This window comes from Geotrypetes seraphini, chromosome 9 (genome assembly GCF_902459505.1).
Source record: "Geotrypetes seraphini chromosome 9, aGeoSer1.1, whole genome shotgun sequence".
Classification (NCBI taxonomy): Eukaryota; Metazoa; Chordata; class Amphibia; order Gymnophiona; family Dermophiidae; genus Geotrypetes; species Geotrypetes seraphini.
Genome location: NC_047092.1, coordinates 21,985,495 through 22,009,378, shown reverse-complemented (window position 1 = coordinate 22,009,378; position 23,884 = coordinate 21,985,495). Strand labels below are relative to the sequence as shown.

The following is a 23,884-nucleotide window of genomic DNA, read 5'->3' as shown; positions in this document are numbered from 1 at the left end:
GTTTCCCGCGGTTATCCGTGGGGATGGGAACGGTGATGAATTTTGTCACCGTGTCATTCTCTAATCCAAATCAAATGTCTAGGATGAATGCAAGGGTTTAAGAGCGATGTCAAGTCATAGGGAACATTTGTCAAAAGTTTTGCTCCCTCAGCAATGGCATTACATGATTTTTTTTTGTATTGTAGAACAGTTTTATGGCAGTATTTTGTATGGTAGTACAAGGAAGCAGAACGGCCTGGGATAGGCAAGTGGGATCTCAGAGAGAGAAAGAGATAATGGTTACTGTGGATGGGCAGACTAAATGGGCCATTTGGCCTTTATCTACCGTCATGTTTCTGTTTCTAAGGTAAGCCAAGTATAGTATTACAATAGTCCAAACAATTCATCACAAGTAAATGAGCATTGTTCTCAGATCATTAGGATTTTTTTTTAACAAGGACTTAATTAATCACTGAAAGATTTTTTTCTATCAGTGCACAAATATGCTATCTAAAAGGATCTCCTACATAGATACTACATTGCGGACATATGTAAGGTTGCTGTAGAAACTAGTATTTTCCTCTTATCCCTCATGGACAGCATACATAAGAGAAATAAAATTTCCTCCACTAGGATAACCATTAATGCTACACTAGAAAAGGATACAAACCATCCATCAGGAATCTCTCCATTAGCCTAGAAACAGGAAGGGAAAAAAAGCTATTTTATCTCTCTGCATCACCTGTCAAGTCAGTATCAACTTATGGATAGCTGTTTTAAACCATGGCATCAGCTGCATAAGTTACTATATTTCTCTTGCACCAATCATTTGATTTAAATAAAATTTATGAATCACATTCAAATATTTTCAAAATGAAGAACATAAAGTATGTAAAAAAAGTCCCATAGGTAATCATAATCACAATTTAAATGATCTCCCCTCTCCTTATACACCTCCAAGAGAACTCCGTTCCTCAGATAAGGTGCTCTTAGCTGTACCCTTCTCCTCCACTGCTAATTCCAGACTTCATTTGCATTTGTCCACCAAGCCCCTTCCCTTATCTTGTTTAAAAGCAGACTGAAAACCCACCTTTTTGATATAGCCTTCAATTCATAACCCTACTCCCCACTCACTCCCCTTAACTGCATCCATGACATCCTGTCTGTCTGTCTGTCTGTTTAGATTGTAAGCTCTTTTGAACAGGGACTGTCTTCTTCATGAATCTGTATAGCGCTGTGTACGTCTGGCAATGCTATAGAAATAATTAATAGTAGTAGTAATAAACTATAAAGCACAGGCTACATGTCACCATTGCTCCTGCCTGCCTCTGAGCAGCTGTACCAGTTCTTGTTTGGTTTCAGAATATTCACTTACTTTGATTTTCCCACTGCACTGTCTCCTAGGCAGATAATTTTCACATTCTCATCTGCATCATATTTCTCTTGATCCAGTTCAGGCACTGTAAGTCCATCTCCAGCCATGCTACTTCTTCATATCACCTGCCTGTATGCCAACTCTAGAAGTATCTGACTGCAAGAAATATTTAACAAATGAACATGCTCCTCTAGCAGCTACAGTGTCTATTTAATTAACACTTCTCATCTTGCTAACTGTACATCAACATCCTGTTTACCCCTACTAGCTGTACAATCAGTTCTTCCTGCCATTGCTAACATTACAGGTAATCTCACTCCATGTATCCAGTAACCATTTAATGAGGGCTTTGACTTTCAGGTGATAACACAACAATAAATTACAACTCCTGATGACTGACCGAGGAAGGCATCACTGTTCCCTCTAAGCCAGTGGTCTCAAACTCACGGCCCATCAGGTGCTATTTTGAGGCCCTCAGTATGTTTATCACAATCACAAAAGTAAAATAAAACAGTTTCTTGATCATATGTCTCTTTAGCTATAAATTACAATATTATTATTAAGACTTAACCAAAAGGAAAGATTTATAAACTATAAAGATTTTTCCTCATGCAAAATTGACATTTCTTTAATAAGATATTAACTATTTTTTCTGAGGCCCTCCAAGTACCTACAAATCCAAAATGTGGCCTCAAAAGGATTTGAGTTTGAAACAACTGCTCTAAGCTGAGTGGGAGTCCTCCAACTGCATTGCTGCCAGTGGGGGGTGGTGTTTCAATATTGTGTTTTCAATTGCTAAGGACAGCTAAGTTTCCTGGAGCTCTCTCTGTAGAGCTTGCCTGTCTCTCATTACAGAAAATGTGATAGTCAAACAGCCCCCCCCCCCCCCCACACACACACACACACACACTGGCAAGACTGTAGGTGGAGGACTCATGCTCAGCTTAGATGGAACATTGGAAATATAAACAGTGCAGAGAACAAAATGAAGTTCTACAAAATGCTACAAGAGTCCAAAGAAAAAAACAGCCCATGAATGTTAAAAGTATCTTCAGGCTAAAGGAGAAAGACAGCAGAAATCGGCAGCTACAGAATAGATGAGACACCACTCAACTCTTGGTGTGGCTACAAATCCTGCAGAGACTCCTCATTCAATTCTGTGGTTCTACCTGCAGCTTAAAGGAAAGGCCAGGTGTCTGAGTGGTGTGCCACTGTCAGTTGCTGCTAACGGCCAGACATTATAGCTGTCACTTCCTTCTCTTTTTAAACTGTAGGCAATCTCACAATTATTCCTCATCTCTGAACTGCAAGCAAGTCATTGAATACTCCCTAAATCGGAAGGGCTGGTGCCCCTCCAAGCCCACCCACAACTGCACCCAGTTTTGGACACTCACCTTGAGAGAGGAATTAGTGAGTCACATTAGTGGGGGCAGTTCTGTAAAATCAAAGTCTTCATGAATTACAGGAAGGCCAGGCAGTCTGCAAGAATAATTTATTCAGAAGCAAGGTTAGAAGTAATAGGATAACTGCTGTTAACTGATAGAAGGAAGCAAGAGCAAAAGTGGAAATGTCCAATCAGAATGGTGCACAAAAAGTGTCTTTCAACTCATCTGATAAATCCAAATGTCTTTATTTATCCAAAATAACTCATTCATCCAAAGTAACTCAATGACTCGACATGATCATGTTTTGGCCACCCGGCCTGCATAAGGAGTCTTAGGAGTCTTTGGGTATCAAATGGATAAATATGCTCTAAAACACAACGATCAAACCGTTGCTCCGAATCTTGTGATGCTACAAACCAACACGGAGCAACGGTTTGATCGTTGTGTTTTAGAGCATATTTATCCATTTGATACCCAAAGACTCCTAAGACTCCTGATGCAGGCCGGGTGGCCGAAACATGATCATGTCGAGTCATTGTGTTACTTTGGATGAATGAGTTATTTTGGATGAATAAAGACATTTGGATTTATCAGATGAGTTGAAAGACACTTTTTGTGCACCATTCTGATTGGACATTTCCACTTTTGCTCTTGTTTGATTTTTGTGGATTTGTTTCCCCTGTTTTAGTGTGCACTGATAGAAGGAGCCACTGAACTTCCTCACAGTTCACAAATCACCATATCAATAAAGTTATTGATTCCAAATAGCCTCGGTTCCATTTTGATTATGTTACCAAAGAAAATGCTGAGATTTGTCAAAATAAAAAATCTACTCCACTTACACAAATAAAACTAGCTAAGGGATGTCTGTTGCGAAGTTTTTATTTCTGTCTAAAAGCATTATCTTGCAAAACTTTGTATCCATCCTCATGCATTGTACTATGAACCTTAATATAGGCAGACTCTTTAAAATTAATTTATATAATTACAAAATTCTTTGCATATTATAAATTATGAGATTTCTTTTTTATCAAAAGAGAAGAAAGCATTATTTGCTTTCCTGAGAAATAACATTCTGATTGCTAGACAGCTTCATATTGTGTGATTAAGTAATAAAGCAGAAGTGTTCAAATTGTGACTAAGCTAGAAGATTCAAAAGTTCTGAAACAGCATGAATAAAACTGATACAATATTATATCAAAAATCTCAAAAAAAATGTATAAAATATGCAAATAATACAGATTCAATCTATACAGAGAGAAATATTTGCACATACGATTTAAAAAGCCCAATCTAGTCAGCCATTTCCATTCCTATTAAAATTCTACTGACAGCCTTTTCAGGGAATAAAATTTCAATTTTAACTGCACTAGTCAAAAGACTTACTCTCAGGGCTGGGTTAGACATGCTGAGGTCCTGGGGAGAAATTTGCACCCTCCTAATGCCTTGTCAGCCCTGTAATACTGGCCAGACTTGCCCACTCTGAAATTAATAAGACAGGTATTCAAGCAACATTTTTAGGTCATAGGTGTTGCCTAGTGGTTAGAACTGCTGCCTCAGCAGCCTGAGGTTGTGAGTTCAATCCCAGCCCGCTCCTTGTGTCTCTGGGCAAGCCACTTAGGGGAAGATTCTCAAATGTTGGCGGTAAAATATGATGGGCCACTATTGTAACGATTTCAAAAAGGCGAGTCATTCTTAAAAATTGCGCATGCAAATGAGGTTGGCAGAGTCTCCGGAGGGGGGGGTTGTCACTAAATGTGCATATGTTAATCACTGGTGATAGTGTAAAATAAATGCATAAATAAAGCAAAAATTTTAAAAAGACCCCAAATCGAAGATCGGGAGGAGAGATGCCTAGCAACACCCCCTTCCAGTCAGCGGGAGAGATGCCTACTCCCTCCCACTAATGCCTTTATACCCCCAACGACCCCTCACCCCCTCCTAACCTTGTTTACAAAGGTTGGCCGGAGGGATACCTGCAGCCAGCAGGCCCACCTCTTCAAAATGCCGGGCCTTTCCCTCCCCGGTGCATCCTGGGATGCACCAGGGAGGGGCCTAAGGCTCTGATTGGCCCAGATGCCCAGGGCCCCTCCCATGGGATGCACTGGGGAGGGGAAGGCCCACCATTTTGAAGAAGTGGGCCTGCTGGCTGGAGGTATCCCTCTAGCCGGCCTTTGTAAACAAGGTAAAAGGGGGCGGGGGGAGTTGTCGGAGGCATGAGAGAGTCATTGGGGGTACGAAGGCAGCAGCAGGAGGGAGTGGTCATCAGTACACAGAGGGCCCCAGTGAGAAGGCAGTGAAGCAGCCTGTGAGTGCTGCTGGCCCGACGCTCCTCTGCAGCAAGGTATTTATGGTTGCAGTCAGCGGGGATCGGTTGGGAGGGAAGGATGGAGGATCATCAGCGGTTCGGCTCCATGGTGCGGGCGGGTGCTCAAAGGATGGGAGGGAAGGATGGAAGCTGGGCAAGGGTTCTGCTGCACAGGGGGTTGGGAGGGATAGAAAGATGTTGCAGAGGGAAGGCAAGATGTTGTATATGTGGGGGAAAGCAAAGAGGAAGAATTGGGGTGAAGAAGAGGAAGGGAGAGATGATCATGTACATGAAAAAATAAGCCCTACCCGAAAATAAGACCTAGTGTCTTATTTTTGGGGAAACACAGTAGTAATTTTCTTTGAATTTTGGGTAGGACCTGTCAGCTCAACATGTTTTGCCCCAAGGCTTTTTACAAGGAGTCCCCCCCCCCCCTTCTATTTTGCTCTGCTGCATCCTGACAAAATATAAACAGCAGAGCACTTAAAGAAAAAAAAAAAAAGTCTGATAAAGATGAAAATGCCAATTGAGTGATTAAGCCTAAAGATTATTTGGCTGATGGTGGGCACACTCTGAAGACTTAAAAAAAAATTGTTTTTCTTTGAGTACATAAAGTATACTAAATATATTACAGAAACTGTCTTGATTATTGAGATTTTTTTTCATGAGCCACAGTCAAAACACATGCCAAAGATGCGCTTTACACAGTGCTGGAACAGTACCGGCTCCCCCAGACCAGCAGCCGATTTTTGCTTGCCAAAAGCCGACGCTGGGCTTGGAAAATCGCTCGACGAAACTGAAGAATCCTATTTAATATTGACAAATCCATTTGCATGGCTAGGAAGCGCGGGGGGAAAAAAACGCGCATGCTAAACGTGCCGGAACCTTTAAGTTTGGAGAATCTGGCCCTGATTTCGCCCAGCTGCGAAGCACGCGCCATGGCAACAAGCGCCCTCCCCCTTATGGGAATTGCAAAGACATCCACCACGACCCTCACCAAGCAGGACGCGGGGTTACTGGAAGGGCGAACGCAACGGGGCTCAGTAAGAAGACAGCTGCGCGGCAGTGGAACCGACGTACGCGCATAGTGGTAAACAGCTCGCCGGCCGGCGTCCGCGTCCGCCGCTCCAAGTCCCTCTCCGCAAAGCAAGCGTCTCCGCAGCTACGCAACGGCGTGAGGACCCCAACTGACGTTCAGTGCGCCTGCGCACAGCCTCATCGCAGCGAGCTGCCCGAAGCGTGCCTGCGCGCAGACGCTCTCGGCCGCATCTCTTATTTCCCGCGTCTCTGCAGCGGATAAGAATGAGCGCTCTGGCCACATGATCCGCCTTGTTTTCCGTTACCGGCGGGAAGTTTATGTCGGAAATCTTTCAGGCGAGCGGCTGACTACCGGTTTTCGGGAGAGAGGTGGGATGGGGACCTGGTGCTTGCGCTTCCGGACTCTAAGCTGAGCTCGGCGGTCAGCGAGGTGCTGAAGTAGGGGGCGAGAGCCAAAAGGCTCGGGGCTCTTCCCACAAATGTCGAGCCTGGAAAAAAAAGGCAGGGCGTGTTTGAGCCGGGGAATGCGAGACGGACGGACACACGAGCGGTAAAAGCGAGACCCAGAGCCTAGGGATAAGGTGCCATGAGACAAGGCTGGTAATCCTCTCTGCCATCTATGCTGTACCCAGGTAGTAAAAAAAAAGTCACCAAATCGTTCCACAGGAAAAATGGAAAACCAACAACAACAAAAACAGTGGAATCGATGGATCTTTTCCAGATAAGCCCCGCCAAAAAGTTAACCCCCGCCACCCAAAAAAACATTATAAAAAAGAGGCGCGATCTGTATAAAGTAAAGTGGGGGGGGGGTTCCCTCCTCCCCCCCGTCGAAGCCCTTAAAAAAATGGTCGACAGTTTATCCTATTTTTGATAATGTTAAGTTTCATATCCTCTTTTTAAAAATCTTTTTTGGGTGCTCCGACGGGGTGGGCGTGGGGGGGAACCCCCCCCCCCACTTTACTTTATACCACTTTACTTTATACACATCGCGCCGCGTTGTGGGGGCGTTGTGCTGAGAACTTCACTGGTTAAGGTTGCGTGCTCTGGCAAAAGGTGGCGGGGCTTAACTTTCGGCGCATGCACTTTTTCCATTAGTGGCGGAGCTTATCTGGAAAAGATCCGAATCGATGATCTTGATGTCTTCACAAATCCTTATTACGCGCAGTATAAAAATGTGGTATGGACCCGACATGGTCCGTGTTTCAGTTATGAATAACCTTCTTCTGGGGTCCAACGTTGGAAACAGGATACTGGGCTTAGTATGGCAAGAGTTGTCAATTACAGATGTGGGTTCCACTTTACCAGTACCTAAAGAAACCACGTATGTGGGACCCAACTAATTATCAGCTGTAAAAGCCGATGTGTCAGATCCAGTCAGGGCCCCTTCCCACCCCCATTCCCATAGCATGCTCCTTTTGTGCCTTCTGATCTCTCCCCCCGCCTGCCACAGTTGTGTCTAATCTCCATAGCACCCTTTCTAATGATCCATTAAAATACCAATTCCTCCTTCAAATGTCCACAGAGCTTGCAACAATGGAAGGATGGGGGGGGGGGGGTGTCAGAAAGTGGTGATTGATGGGAAGCTGGAGGAAGTCAGAAAGGGTGGGAGATAATGGATCAACACACCAGAAGCTATGTGGATGCCTGCCTATATTTATTGCCTGTACCCACCTAGCTAAATGCCCATAAGAACATAAAATAGTGATACTGGGTCAGACCAATTGTCCATCTAGCCCAGTATTCTGTTTCCACAGTGGCCAATCCAAGTCACAAGTACCCAGTGGCGTACCTAGGGTATGTGGCACCCGGGGCCCATCATTTTTTGACACCCCCCCCCCCATCTATATGAAAAATATGATTTTTAGTACCAATCTACAAATCGCACCACAAGAGTGTACCTAGGAAAAGGCTGCATCTTAAACATTGCAGTGAGCACTAGAACACCAACACATACATTGTAAAACTAAACAAGCCAGATCCCGCACAATCAATTGGTCCTGTAGTCAATGCCAACTGAAAACTATGTCTTTTTCAGAACACACAGAACAGAGATACACCCTTGCCCAAAATGGAATAATCACAAACTAAAAATAGAAATATGTAGACAAAAGTTAAACTGATCCGCCAAGAAACCAGACCCTGGATACAATGCAACACCACAAAAAACAGTAACACATGTCCTCTAATACAGTGCAAAATATAAAGACAGTAGATGTAAATTTGAAAAAACTGATACATAACAATCACCACTTTATAAATTAACAAATAAAAATAAAACAAATAATGAGAAATAAAAAAATACCATTTTATTGGACTAATCCCCGTAAGTTCGGTCCCCATCCCCGCAAACCACCTGATTCCATCCACACAAGCCTTGAATTGTTTATATTAAAGTATAAAAAGAAACAATATTCTGTACAATTGTCAATTTATAAATCAGCGTCTTCTCCCCACTCTCTTCCCCATTTCCCTTCAGCATCCTCAGCCCACTCTCTCTCCACTTTCCTTCAGCGCACGCACATAAAAACAAGCAAGTAATTTTATATCATTTTCATTCTATTCATTCATAGAAATTAAAGTCTAAATAATGCCAGTCACATAACAAAACATGATTTTACAAAAATAATTCCCTGCAGTCAAGCCTGCAAGGATTACTAGATGTCTTTCAGCAGTTCCCCTCCCTCCCTCCCCCTTACCTTTGTGGCCAAGTCAAAATGATCTACCAACAATAAAATTTTAAAAACACAAAGCACGCTGTACGCAGAGAAAATGTTAATTATCATTTATATTCCGCGGGTTTTCAAAGAGGTCAAGGCAGATGACTTTATGCAATGTCACCTCAGTAACAACTATACAAAAATAGACAAATATTCCCCCTCCCTTTTTACTAAACTGCGATAGCGGTTTTTAGCGTAGGGAGCTGCGCTGAATGCCCCACGCTGCTCTCGATGCTCATAGGCTCCCTGCGCTAAAAAACTCTATTGCGGTTTAGTAAAAGGGGGCCATAGTGCAAAATATAGACAGCAGATATAAATTTTCAAAACGGACACATTTTGATTACTAAGTTGAAAATAAAATCATTTTTCCTACTTTTTTGTCTGGTGATTTCATGAGTCTCTGGTCCTTCTTCTGGTCCTTCTTCTTTCTCTCTCCCCCTGGCTCCCCTCTTTATTTCTGCCTTTCTTTCTCTCTCCTCCTGGCCCCCCTCTTTATTTCTGCCTTTCTTTCTCTCCCCTTGGTCCCCCTCTTTCTTTCTGCCTTTCTTTCTCTCTCCCCCTGGCCCTCCTCTTTCTTTCTGCCTTTCTTTCTCTCTCCCCCTAGCCCGCACAAAGCCATCGTGCCGATTTCTCCACTTCCACGATTCTTTCCCTACCCTCACCCCCAAGCCAGCAGCCGATTTCTCCCTGCTCCTTCCCCGATGTCCTGATGTCCTGAACTTCATCGGGCAGCAGCAGCATTCACAATTCACTGCTGTTGCCCGCTTCAGGCCTTCCTCTCTGTCGGGTCCTGTCTTCATGAAAACTGGAAGTAGGCAGGACCAGGCAGAGAACAAGGCCTGAAGCCGGCAACAGCAGCGAATTGTAAACGCTGCTGCTGCCCGAAGAAGGTAATGGAGCACCGATGCAGTCCGCTTCTCCCCCCTCCCAGCCGAACCCCCGCTGACCCTCCTATCTCCCCCCCCCCCGTGAACCTTTCCGACCTTCCCAGCGAGAGCAGCAAACCTCCTTCGCGGCTTTCTCCTCCCTCTGCCGCGTTACTGATGACGTCATCAGTGATGCGGCAGAGGGAGGATAAAGCCGACGCTACTGGAGGGAGGTTTGCTGCTTTCGCTGGGAGGGTCGGAAAGGTTCACTTGGGGGAGGAGAGATAGGATGGTCAGCGGGGTTTCGGCTGGGAGGGGGGAGAAGCGGTCTGCCTTGGTGCTCCAAGGCCTGGCGCCATTACCTTTTTCGATAATGGCGCCGATGCTGCTTTCGCTGGGAGGGTAGGAGCGCGATAGGGACCGGGCCAGCTGTGCACCCCCCCCCCTAAGGCGGCACCCGGGATGGACCTCCCCCTCGCCCCCCTTGGTACGCTACTGCCCTGGGGAAACAGCCTGCAACAAGATCGCGCGATGCCAGAGATCTTTGCCTGCTTCGGCTGTTTCCTCCGCCGCGGTCCCGCCCCTCCTCTGACATCAGAGGAGGGGCAGGACCGTGGCGGAGGAAACAGTCGAAGCAGGCAAAGATCTCTGGCATCGCGATCTTGCTGCAGGCTGTTTCCAGACGCGACACCCGGCGCAGGGGGGGGGGAACTGGACCGGACCGGGAGCACCCCCTCAGGGCTTGGTACCCGGGGCGGACCGCCCCTCCCGCCCCCCCCCTTGGTACGCCACTGCAAGTACCTGGCAAGAACCCAAATAGTAGCTACATGCTACCCATCACAGGGCAAGCAGTTGCTTTCCCCATGTCTTTCTCAATAGCAGACTATGGACTTTTCTTCCAGGAACTTGTCCAAACCTTTTATAAAACCACTCTTACCACATCTGGCAATGTGTTCCAGAGCTTAACTATTCTCTGAGTAAAAACAATATTTCCTCCTATTGGTTTTAAAATAATTTCCCTGCAACTTCTAGTGTCCCCTAGTCTTTGTAATTTGCCCAAAGAACTACAGTACCACTAATCATTTATATAGTGCTACTAGACATGGACATATTAAGTTTTTGAACCTGGGGCAATGGACAGTTAAGTGACTTGTCCAGGGTCACAAGGAGCTGCAGTGGGAATTGAATCCAGTTCCCCAGGATCACAGTCCACTGCACTAACCATTACACTACTCCTCGAAGAACAAGTAGACTTGTGCAATCCTATGTAGGCACTGAATATTACCAGTACCTGCTTAACTCAGCTGCTCCCAGATTCTGTCTCTGGACTGCCTTTCTCTAATCCAGATTTGACATGGCCAGTCAGTGCCGATATTCAGTGGTACTGCCTGATTAAGAGCTGCTGAGTGTGATTTAAGCAGGCAGGATACCAAAAAATGAAAAATACCAGATGTCGCATCTTTACGTACAAAAAGGATTTTAGACTCTTGGAAAAGCTGCAATAAGCCTTATATAAGTATATTAAGTAAGGTAACAAAAATTACTGAGGTGATTCTTTGATTAGCAGGGAACGGTTAACATGGCTTCAAAGGAAGATGGGCATTTCAGTGTAAAGGGATTTTTAATTTAAATACTGGCACTAACCAGTCAAAGTAGATTTCAAATGTTCTAAGGCTAAGCAACAAACTAAAAACATAATGCAGAATAAATCATATAAATAGAAAACAGATTAAATAGAAACTTTGTTTTTGCTTTTTGTGGAATAGGAAGCCACCATCTCCTCTAATAATGTCACAAGGAAATAGTGCCAGGATTCTCCAGCTTACTCTGGCTGTAATCAAGCCTGATGCTATAGCTCATCCAGTCATTTTCAAGGTAACCTGAGATATTTCATGATTCTTCATGTTTGTGTGCCCTGTGAGTGGCAATGGAAATAGTATGTCAGTGCAATTACCTGCACTATGGGTGGTTAACAAATGAAATATTATGTCCTGATTTCATTTCATTTTTGGTTTTGTTTGTATCATTTCATATAATTTTGTAATAGCCCTCACTGTTTAGTGCACACTAACTCCGCCCCCTTTTACAAAAGCAAAGCACGTTTTTTAGCGCCAGCCGCAGTGGTAACAGCTCCTATCATGGCCGGTGCTGAAAACTGTGCTAAACTTTTGTAAAAAGGGGGTAGGTAAATAAAACAGAGCATGCTCTTATGAAACAATACTATAATACACATCCCCATCAATTCCCTTGTGATTATGTGTTGCATATGACAGATGGAATATCATTGTGATTTTTCAGTGGCAAGAAGAAGTTGAATGAGGGGTGAAGACTTTTGTTAGCATACTTTGATTTGGGAAGATATTATCATTATATTCTGTTTATCCCACATATGAGCTCATATTTAAGAAATATGCAGGTTTTTGAAGTATCTGAAACTATTAAAATTGTTCATTGAGGTTTTTTTCTGTTTATTTCAGGCAGTTCATGAGAAAATCTTGCTTAATAAGTTCCTAATAGTGAGAAGTAAGGAGCTGAGCTGGAGAAGAGAAGATTCTCAGAATTTCTACAGAGAGCACTCGGGTACCGCAGGGGGACAACTTCAGAAGAGAGTCCTGCTTGTGGAGTAGAATTTATTCCCTGAATATACATGTCATTGATGGAGAGCTCTATCTGTGGGGTGGGGTTATTCCCTGTATATATCAGTAAAAGAGAGATCTGCTTTGGGGTGTGACTTTTTCTCTGTATATATCTCTAATGGGGAGCCCTGTCTGTGGGGTTGAGCTTATTTTCATTAGGTATTGTCAGTGGAGAACCTGGTGTGTGTGTATATATACAGTAGATATAAAGAGACAGATATATACACGTCAAAGTTATTAAGTCTATCCCTTGCAAATTCTCATCCCCGTGTTTTAAATAAAGTCTCAGAACCAACAAAAAAGAACTGAGGAAAACAGAAAGAAAATGGTATAAAATTAAGGATAAAAATAAGACTCTCTGGGAAAACATTCTAGACAATTATAAATTGTCCCACGATGCAAAACAAGATGCCCAATCCCTCCTACTCTGACCCTAAAACAGGGTGAAGGGCAGAGGCAGCCAAACCAAAACAACCTGCTACTAATTATTAGTGTAAATAGGAAACCCTCAGTCTCACCCTCAGTTTCAAGCTGGTTTTTCCTGCACCCCGGACTTTTACAGAGAAGCTAAGTACTCTTTCATTCTGTTTGATTTGCTCGTGTCTGAGCCAGTCGGCTGATTTTGGATGCCACTTGACCCCCGGATGGGGGACAGAGATAGTTAAGCCAGTTCACCTTAGATTTAGTGATTATTTATTCATTATTATTTCACTTTCCACTTTTAGCACATTTGTGCACTAGTTTAAATTAAATGGGAAACCCAGGGATGTTTCACAAGTAATACCCTTTTGGGTGTATGACTGTGACAGCTGGTGCCTTAGGGACTCGTTCCCACTGCAAGCTGTGAGACTGAGGGTTTCCCATTTACACTAATAATTAGTAGCAGGTTGTTTTGGTTTGGCTGCCTCTGCCCTTCACCCTGTTTTAGGGTCAGGGAAGACTTGTTTTTGCCTTGTGCAGTATTCCCCTTTTTGGGTTTTTGTATTGTTCAATCCCTCCTACTGACACCCTCCCCCCCATAACATCCACGGCAGGAGGAATGCTCCCCCTGAACCCATGACCTCCTGAACCTCCCCCCCATACCTGACACCCCCCCTCGCCCCCGTACCTGAAAAGTACATCTGGATTTTGTGTAACTGGCATAAATAGTAGAAGGAAGTGAATACAACATGTGAGATGATTTGTTAGTGATAGATTAGAATTGAGTATTACTCCTAAGCTACACACTTGGGGCCTGATTCTATATAGGACGCATGGTCTCAGAAGCCGCCTAAGCGGCTTTTGAGTATTGCACACGGGTGTCCTATATCGAATTGCTAACCACCCCGATTCTCTAACCAGCATCCATGTCACAAACACCATTTAGAGAATCTTGTTGCCATTGAGTTGTGGCAGGAAAACCTCGAACCCCCCCCCCCCACACACACACACACACTGTCCGCGGCAGGAGGGATGCACACTCCCTCTTGCCGGAACCCCTGAACCCCCCCCCCACACTGTCTACAGCAGGAGGGATGTTCACTCTCTCTTGCCCACACAGGCACCCCCCCCCCTCAACATCCTCGGCAAGAGGTATGCCCACTCCCTCCTGCCGCATTCCCCCCCATGGGAGGAGCCTTAGGGATCTGGCCAATTGGAGTCTTGGGCCACTCCCAGTGCATCCCAGAATGCACTGGGAAGCAGGCCTAAGTCTCCAGTTTGGTTTGGTTTAGTTTATTCATTTATATTCCACCCTTACCTAGGACGGGTTACAAACTAACATACAAAAATATATACAAGATTGTCAATAAATATACCTAAGGCCCTCCTATGGGAGGGGGCCTTAGGTACCTGGCCAGCAGGATCTTGGGCCCCTCCTTGGTGCAAAGGGGAAAGCCCACCATTCTGAAGAGGCGGGCTTGCAGGCCCCAAGTGCGCAGCTTAGGAGTAATATTCAATTCGAATCTATCACTAACAAATCATGTCTCACAGGTTATATCCACTTTCTTCTACTATTTATGCCAGTTACACAAAATCCAGATGTACTTTTCAGAAACAGACTTTACACAACTACTCTGCTTTTGTGTTATTATGCATGAATTATTGTAACTCACTATTTATTGGAATATCTGCTAAGAATTTACAACATCAACAAAGCATACAAAATACACTATTCGTCTGCTGAAGAATCTACACATTCACTACCCTGTCTCTATAGGATTGACCTCCGTTCATTGGCTGCTTATCAGGAAATGTATCTTTAAAAAATTGATGATGGCCTTTAAAGTCTTCTACAATATGGTTCCTGGTTATCTGTCACAAAACTACCATTCTATGTTCCTTCTCGACCACTATGGTCACGGGAAGAGAGACGGTTGTACTTACCTCAAGGATGGTCCCATTTCCTGGAGAGTGCCCTTAGGCGAGTCTATTCCCATTTCTTGCCAAAACTTTGGAATCAACCACCATCTTGTATCAGATCATTGGAAAGGCTATTGAATTTCAGAAAAGCAATAAAAACTTTATTTTCATATGAATTGGACTGCAATTATGGACTTTACTAAATCATTATTTGAATGTGTATATAATACTGTTACCAGGAAAATTAACATCATCTTATATAAGAGTATCTGTGTGTGCTGTCCAATTGTTTAATTGTACTATGTTTGTTGATCTTTAACCCATTCTGGGTTCTTTTGGGAAGACAAGCTAAACAACCAAATACATGTGTGTGTGTGTATATATATATACATACACTGTCCCCTGCTAAAAACCGTATTCAGAGTTTTTCTACATTCATGGGGGTTCCTGGAACGGAACCCCCACGAATATCAGGGGAGTACTGTATATTTATATGACTTATAGGTTTCTTGAATTGCCTTCTATTTTGTCCCTTCTTTCTCTTATTTATTTTATTTGTTTTCTTTCCCGTTGTCCCCCAAAGAGCTCAGAACGGTTTACAATCCTCTTTTTCTCTCAACTTCATTTAATCTTTTCTTTTCTCGTCACTGCAGGAAGATTCTTCTATCAGCGACTGGTTGAATTTATGTCCAGGTAGAAAATCTTTATCTTTCAATGTACATTCCGTTATTCAGAAGAGAAGGCCAATGTATCTATAGCTCTGTTTGTTTCTTATTAAATAAATTATACCCCTGTTGAACAGATTACCCTTAGTAATATGTGACTTTGGATTTCTTGGTCCCATAAGCTTACTGGCTGGTGTGTGTTTTTCAGGTACTAGCTTTCTTGCTTAATCTTCCCTATGAGAATGTATATTGGCCCCGTGGGCATGCTAGGATGTGTTTGTCCCATACTTCTTTGTTTTGTCATTATGAGGAGGTGGCTTAGCTCTATAAAGAGGTTCATATGTTTTTCTTGTTTGTAACTGTCTCTTCTCACTGTGTTCATGTTATTTTTATGTCTCCGGGGGGAATGTCTCCAAATGGGAAAGTTTTGCACATTTGCCAAAATAACAAACGGGAATTTGGTAGAAAAGTGTATGCCAGTGGTTCCTAATCCTGGTGGCACCCCAGTTTGCTGGCCAGTGCTTAAATATTCACGGCTATCTGGCTAAGTCATATGACATAGCCGTCTAGCGACTAGCTATTAACTGCAAATATTCATTGGAGATAATCAGCTATCTCCTGCTGAATATTAATGGTTAGCCAGCCAAATGCTATTTAACCAGTCAGGAGCCATTCCTGATCAGTTAAATAGTGCCAAATATCAGGGGGAGTGTCTATGAAGGCTTGTACCTATGAACTTTGCATCAGCTTTTAAAGAACTTCCTTTTAAAAACAATCAATTTTCCATTTGATATTAAAAAGAGACTTCTGCCCAGTTAAATCCTGATGAATGACCTGGCTCTTGATATACAGCAGAACTCAACCAGTTAGTGCCACTGATTATCTCTGCTAACCAGCCATCTCCTAAGTGGTTAGGAGCAGGCCATGGTGGAGCATGGACAGAGTACCTAATTAGTCAGTTAGTGATGATTTCCAATCCACTAACCAGCTTAGTTATGTGTTCTGTGGACTGCCAGAAGAACTAACAAATCAATTCTGGAAGAGATCAAACCAATTATTAATAATCCTATATAATAAAACACTAGCCACGCATGCGCACTCCTATTTGCGTGTTCCATGATCAGTAGGTCTGTGGCCGCAGGAGTGCGCATGCGCGCTTATACGTCACCAGCCGCCGATTGCCTCCAGAAGCCGGGACCGCAGCCAGCCACCGATCTCCGTTCCTCCGGGGAGGGGGGGTCTCGGAGGAGAGTGCGCATGCGTGGCTAGTGTTTTATTATATAGGATTATTAATAATTGGTTTGATCTCTTCCAGAATTGATTTGTTAGTTCTTCTGGCAGTCCACAGAACACATAACTAAGCTCATATTCATGAGACAGATTTGCATGGAGTGCCTCCACTTTCTTAGTAAAACCGTACTGCAGTTCTCTCATGCATATTCATTGTGGATATCTTGAAAACCTGACTTGCTGGAGTACCTTTTTAGAGCAGGTTTGGGAACTACTGGTCAATGCATCAAAAAAAATAGAGAAAACTTCCCATTTATGAGGTCATAGGATATAGCTAACAGTTACACTTTATCTAAAAAGTGAAAGCTTACAAAAATCTAGAATCTTAGATCACTTGGAAAAATCACCCTCACATGTCATTAAAAAAATCCAATTACTGTATATTTCCACCATGTCACACAAACATATTCACTAAGTCACTTCCAAGTTAACATGTCCAATTCAATTTTAAATATATCCACTTTCTCACATAAATTCTACTCAAAAATTGCACTTAGTTTCTTGTAATCTTATGTTCATAGGGTAATAACTGGAGATATTCACTTTAGCAAATGCTGCCCCAAACAATCGTCAATCCACAAAGATATTTCCAACAAGGGTCCTCATTTTGTTTAACTGGCTGCCTCGGGAATTTCTGTAGCAAAAAGTGAAAAGTTTTTCTTTTATAAGGTTCTCTTGTGTCCTGCGACAGAAATTCCCCTAAAGCAACCAGTTAGATGAATGGGCATATGTATATGAAAATCAAAGATAATTTTTCTGTTAGTTCAGCATGTTTCAGCTAGATGTTGAGGGGTATTTCTCATTATTTTTGGTGATATGTACATGAAAATCAAAGATAATTTTTCTGTTAGTTCAGCAGGTTTCAGCTAGATGTTGAGGGGTATTTCTCATTATTTTCTCATTATTATCTAAAAAGTGAAAGCTTACAAAAATCTAGAATCTTAGATCACTTGGAAAAATCACCCTCACATGTCATTAAAAAAATCCAATTACTGTATATTTATATGTATATGTATATGTATATGAAAATCAAAGATAATTTTTCTGTTAGTTCAGCATGTTTCAGCTAGATGTTGAGGGGTATTTCTCATTATTTTTGGTGATCTTGATCCTTTGAGGTGGCAAATCTGCATGGTATGATTTGATTTTTTTCCACCTGTACATTATTTTTTTCCAAACAGGAAGCATCATCTTTCTGAGTTTTATATCTTCCTTGGTAGGATTCAATGATATTGCTACAGAATATGGAATCCAGTTCATTTTTGTAATATCAATTAATGGTTCCCTTTTTGCAGGTTATAGCCTCGTTAATTTTGCTTATCATGCTTTTTATGTTGGGTGTCAAGTAGTCTTTTCCTTTCGTGGAGTCCAGCATTTGTATCCATGTCCAAGTAGGCCCAGAGATTAACTGTTAACTCCCATATATCCTGATTTTTCTGTTGTGTTTCCTCTTCATTTTGCTTTCTGCCGTGTTACAAAATACTGATCCTCCAGTATTTTTCCCATAGTATTCACTGAATTGTCTTTCACCCATACCTCTTCTAGTCACTGGCAGTTTCAACACCTTACTCCTGGTGGAATTCTACACAACTGCACCATGCAGAATTCTACACAGACCTTCTGTTCTGTCCCTGACCCTCTCTGTGACCGACTGACCCCCCCCCTCCCCCATGAGAGCTGACATACCTGTGGGCCTCTGAAAGCAGCAGTAGTGGTGGCCGGCTGGCAAAGGCAGCGCTGTGAACAGGCTGCGAACGGCCCCACCAGGACCTTCCCTCTGCCACATCACTTACTGTGGATGACACAGCAGAAGGAAGGCCCTGACAGGGCAGCTGCAAGCAGCCTGTTCACAGCACTGCCTCTGCCAGCCAGGCACCACCACTGCTTCTACTGCTTTGGGAGGCCCACAGGTATGTCAGCTCTCATGGGGAGGTAGGGGGTCAGTTGGTTCGTCAAAGAAAGGCTAGACCCAGGTTGTGTGTGACAAGGAGCAACATGCAGTCAGCCCTGTGAGAGTTTAGGTGTGTCTGTCTTTTCTTTCTGACCTTCTGATATTACTACCTGGACCTCCATTAAGTACAGTTGCTTCTCCCACCCTCAACCCTATTGGAACACTCTAGTATTAGGTACAAACAAGTCCCTGCCCTTGAGAGGAATAGTGTACATCTTGTTCCTTGTAATTGATCATATTCCATTATGCATTCTCTGTCTGTCTCTTTATCCTTAGTGGCCCTATGAGAGCATATATTTTGGCTCACGAGGATGCCATCCAGCTCTGGAGGTCCCTAATGGGCCCAACAAAAGTCTACAGAGCTCGTAACACAGAACCAGAATCCATACGGGGAATGTATGGATTGACAGACACAAGGAACACAACTCATGGCTCAGGTAGGGAGCCAAAGCCCTGTTTACATACTATTTGCCATTGGAATGAAGTAGCCACTGGTAATGTGTGAACTAAGAAACACCAGGAACACAAACCACAGTCACTGCTGCTGAAGGGTCATAGTTCTTCCAGTGACACCCCTATGATTCAGGTAAGGAAGTCCTTATAACACTCAAGGTAGTTAGAGTTTATATTGAGGGATGACAAATCGGGAACACACCACTCATGATTCTGTGTTTCTACCTTTTCCTAGTCATCTTCATACATTACTCCCTGTACACGTTACCTTCACCAAGTGCCTAATAATGGACTTGTACCCACACTTGACTTACTTTGCAGTTTTCTTCTTGACTTAGTAATAGCTAGAAGATTCTGAGGGACAGACAATGGTGGAATGAGGAAAGGAGGGAGTATAGTTAGTTGTGGGGTTAATGTATGAGTGCACCAAGTCTCTAAGGAGCAAAATATACTGAGTTAAGGAGTATAAGGGATGCATGTTTCAGAGAAACACACTAGGTATTTATGTAGCCTAAATTTATCATCCACCAAGTGAGGTGATAAAACCTCAGACCTTGGTGGATTACATTCCAGCACAAAGCATAAATGCAGAGAACCAGCAACTTATACAAAAACAATAACAGTAAATCTGTGCTGGTAGAAGATATGTTCCAGAAGGGCAGAAGGTGCTGGGTAAGAAGTAAAGGGATTACAAGAGAGGAAGAAAACAGGTTTTTAGAAAAAATCAGTCATTCTTCCCAGCCTAGAGGACTTATCAGTCAAATGTCTTTTCCTGTTTTTCAGACTCGCTGGAATCAGCCAACAGAGAGATAACCTTTTTCTTCCCAGAATTCTGTGTGAGTCACTGGTACCAGCAAGACGAACCACATTTCCGCATGGGAGCTGTGTCATATGATTCGGAGAGACAGATTCATGCTGTACACAGAACCTGAGACACATATTCCACTGCTCTTAAGGCTGAACTGATACGTAGAAGAGAGAGAAAAGGAAACACTGGCAGATCTTAGATAAGGCTGCCTTTTTCCCGAGACTAGTTTAAAGGAGCCCCTGTAGATCTGAATAGAGGGATGAATCCCTATGTAAGTCACTAGGGATCGAGTGGCAACATCTGGACACATGAGATCTTTTGAATTGCTACTGGCCAAGTGAGTCATGCTTCTCTTCATTTTGAGGGGTTTTGATATCTTTCTGCAGAAAAGGGACCCCCAAATAAACATACTTAGATCTATCAGCTGGATATGTAAGATAACAAGGTATCAGACTTGTGAAGGTGGAACGCTCCAGGCATGTGGATCATCAGAAACTTCTTTCTCAGCTAAATACTGCCTGTGACTTGGAACACTGAAAAATACATCCAGTGTGAGATACAAGTCTTATATGCTTTGTGACCATTTGGATCTGTCAAAACAGTATAGACGTATTTTCTGAGGAATCGAGAGGAAAACACACTTCTTCCCCACATACATGCAAACATTGGTTATCACAGAAATGATGTACTTGGGAAGATATTTGCTTGGTCCTGCAAGGGTAAAACCTACTGGTTCATAGTAACACAGTAAATGACGGTAGATAAAGACTTGAACAGTCTGCCCATTAGTTATACCCATTAAAAATACATGATTAAATTAACTTGTCTCTTCTTTGATATCAATCTTGGCATCCCATCTATATTATATAAACATGTATGTGAAATATCAGGAGAATAAGGAGTTAAGGTTTAAAAGCTGTCTCAAAAAGATAGGCTTTTAGGCTAGATTTGAATAGGGCTAGAGAGGGAGTATGACTCATCAATTGAGGAAATGTGTTTAAGGAGAAAATTTGGGACTTTCACACTGTAAACACATAGATGTTTACAGTAGAATCTCAGCTATTTTCTTTGTCTTTATTCAGATTATTCTTTTGTCTTTCTAAGAAATAAAGAATTATACAAGAGGAGAAAGCATACATGACTCATGAAATTCTTTGCCACCTCTGAGCATGAATGCATTCACACACCCATCTTTGTATCTGAGTTGCGTGTTTGTATATCTCTATTTTGTGTGTGTTGTGGAGGTAGTTATAACAGGGTAGGAGTAGTGCTAGGGGCACTTATGGAAGATGGTTGCAGTTTCTGGGGTAATGGGGCATTTGTGGGAGGATAGGGGGCTGTTTATGGGGTGGTAGGATTGTCTTTTGAAAGCATTTATTTGGGAGTGGGGCAGATCGTGAGGTGGTGAAGAAGCAAATTATATTTTGGATGTATAGTAATATATGAAGAAGGGATCTTTACAGTCTGAAGTTATCTTAGAGGTATGGAGAAGTGTTGATTTATTTATTTAGATTTATATCCCATCCTCCCAGAAGAGCTCAGAGTGGGTTATAAGTTTACAAACAAGCATAACAGGGTTTATATAATAAAGTAGAACCTGTATAATAATGTAGAGCATGCCAGTACATTGTAGGTCATGACATAATAGGACTGTACATAGGAGAGCATGATAGAAGTCAAAAAGTATGACAGTTCTTAATAGGATATTACAGGACAAGACCTCATAGAGCATGGGGTGGTGATGTTATGAGTTTGGTATGACATTGTGGTAACTAATAGAGCTTGACATTACTTTATAGAGCCTGACAGTATGAAGCGTGATAAGGCAGTATATAACAGAGCATAACAGTGCATTAGGATGTATGACAATATGTGGCAGACAATACTTACAGGAGCATGGCAGGAATATGAGAGGGCATGGCAGTACAATACATACCAGTGAATGATAATATATGTTAGGTGTGGTATTGCATGGAATGTCTGGCAAAGTGTGGAATTATCGTAAATGGCAGTGCATGATAGTACATAACAGCACATGATAATATGTGTTAGGTGTGACATGGTATGGAATATACAGCGGGGCACACTAGTATCAGTAGACAGTGGTATTTAGACTGTAGCTATTTCATAGGTAGAGGAAGAGGTGAGTTTTTAGTGCCTTCCTGATGTTCAGTAGTCCTAGTGATCTGGTGTGAGGTGGTAGTTGGTTCCAGAGGCGTGTAGGTAATGTGAGTAGGATCTTTTCCAGGCATTCTCAAGGCAGAGGGAGTGTCCTGAAGGCGTGCGTAGTCTTTTTTTTATTTGTATGCTGCAAGAGAGTTAGCGCTCCACCTGGGCGAATCGGACCACTGCACTAATGAAAGAACAGTAACATATTCCTGCTAAGAAAGAATGAATAAATTTACAAAAAAAGAAAAACAATACTCATAAACTTCATATTTAGATTGACAATAATATACTACTACTGCTATTTATCATTTCTATAGCACTGAAGGGCGTACACAGCACTGTACATTTAATGTACAATAGACGGTCCCTGCTTAGAAGAGCTTACAATCTAATTTGGCAGACAAGACATCTCAGGGTTGGGGAGATTCTGGTAGAGGAAATAATACAATGGGTATAGGTATCTGACAGCAGTGAGTGAGAGTTAAGAGTTGAAAGCAGTTTAAAAAAAGTGAGCTTTTAGCTTGGATTTGAATACTGCTAGAGATGGAGCATGATGTATTGATTCAGGCAGCCTGTTCCAGGCATACTTAGTCAAAAAATCACTGTAGGGGTAATGAACTCAACTAATTCATCGTTGAGTGACTAAAATTCAACTGTAAATCATAGAAAAGTCACTCCATAAAGGTCAAACTAAATTCAACCAAATTTAATTTATTTGTATATCTGGTAGATCTCTGCTCAGAGACATGAAGGCTGTGTGTGCTGCCTCACCACCCAATCATCGCAGTGTTCAATGGTAATACATACCACTATTCCTGATAGTTCATTATTTGATCCTAGCTACTCAAGCTCCAGGAAACATCTCTTAATCACATAAGATTATATAAAGTGACTGAAACTTAGCTTGAACTGGTTTCTGGTTCCGACGTGCCAGGTTTCGGTACTGCGTCAGGGAACCGACACAAGCTTTAAATACAACTCAAACTGGAGGTGAAGTCTCTGAAACAAGAGATAAACGTGTTTAAAACTTCTTGCTTTTATTTTTATTTAACAATCAAATTATTAAAATCTCACTCATATTGTACCATTACAAACTCTATATGGCTAAAACTAAAGGCTGGGACTCACCACTCAAATTGTGCATGGTTATACACTTTTCAATCCGTTCTTATTTCTTCTTGCTGTTCAAACGCGAACTGAACAAAAGGGTCAGCTATTTAAAGTATATGCCATGCCGACGTGAAATACACGTCAGCACGTAAGCGTCAATGCGTAATACTATACAACCCCAAACACCACTAAATTAAATTGAAAATATAACATACCAACATAGGTGCCCACATTAGGACAACACCGCCCATACAGTTGTATGGAAAATCTATGAAACGCTCAACCACAGCGTCATTTGAGCTAATGAACGATACCAACTTACTACTACGGACAAACACGTCAGCAATCTTATATCAAGCACAAGAAATTTAAAGGTACAGATGACAATGCTATTTAAAGAATTTGCATTTAAAACTATCTGTGCTATGAACCTACATATAGCCATTCCTTTTTTAAGTTCAATTTGTTTATTGAATAATGAAGAAAAGGAAAACAAAGTACATCATGTAACAATAAAAAACAGAGTACAGAAATTGGCAAAGAATATTATAAGAATGCGGGATATATATCCTCCAAGAGTATTTGTACAGAGTGCATGATAATTGTATATTTAAAGTGATTGTAAGTAGTTGTCAATGGGAGTCCAAATATCGTTTAATGAAATTAAAAGGTTATTCTTCTTCTTATCAAAAGCATGCTGTTCATATTTCTTAAACAGACATATAGAGTTCCACCAAAAAGTAAAATTCAACATAGAAGCGGATTTCCAATTTTGCAAGATATGCTGTATACCC

The 23,884-nt window shown here is 42.3% G+C and overlaps 2 protein-coding genes across 14 annotated transcripts in view; one reads left to right on the top strand and one right to left on the bottom strand.

Moving 5' to 3' along the window:
- RABL2B (RAB, member of RAS oncogene family like 2B) overlaps positions 1-6,266 on the bottom strand; it is a 28,442-nt gene extending 22,176 nt beyond the window's left edge. The window contains exons 1-4 of one of the 8 annotated variants that reach the window (XM_033958079.1): positions 6,128-6,266; positions 2,749-2,833; positions 1,355-1,510; positions 646-675 (exon numbers count right to left, since the gene is read on the bottom strand). In XM_033958079.1, coding sequence (XP_033813970.1) covers positions 646-675; positions 1,355-1,461 — 137 coding nt within the window. In that variant the 5' untranslated portion in view covers positions 1,462-1,510; positions 2,749-2,833; positions 6,128-6,266. Of the gene's footprint in view, positions 1-645; positions 676-1,354; positions 1,511-2,748; positions 2,834-4,125; positions 4,591-6,044 lie in introns of those variants that run through there. The other 7 variants (XM_033958082.1, XM_033958085.1, XM_033958078.1 and 4 more) reach the window with 7 other exon arrangements.
- Positions 4,986-20,945, top strand: NME6 (NME/NM23 nucleoside diphosphate kinase 6). Of its 6 annotated transcripts, none has more exons than XM_033958090.1 (6): positions 4,986-5,083; positions 11,435-11,543; positions 12,146-12,248; positions 15,298-15,337; positions 18,827-18,987; positions 19,787-20,945. In XM_033958090.1, exons 2-6 carry the CDS (start codon positions 11,457-11,459, stop codon positions 19,933-19,935), a joined length of 540 nt encoding a protein of 179 aa, XP_033813981.1. In that variant the 5' UTR covers positions 4,986-5,083; positions 11,435-11,456; the 3' UTR covers positions 19,936-20,945. The 6 variants fall into 6 exon arrangements, 4 of the variants coding, with proteins under 4 accessions (XP_033813981.1, XP_033813979.1, XP_033813978.1 ...); XM_033958088.1 differs by lacking the exon at positions 4,986-5,083 and adding an exon at positions 6,427-6,635 and having other exon boundaries at positions 12,146-12,191; XM_033958087.1 differs by lacking the exon at positions 4,986-5,083 and adding an exon at positions 6,427-6,635.
- The last annotated feature ends 2,939 nt before the right edge of the window (positions 20,946-23,884 follow it).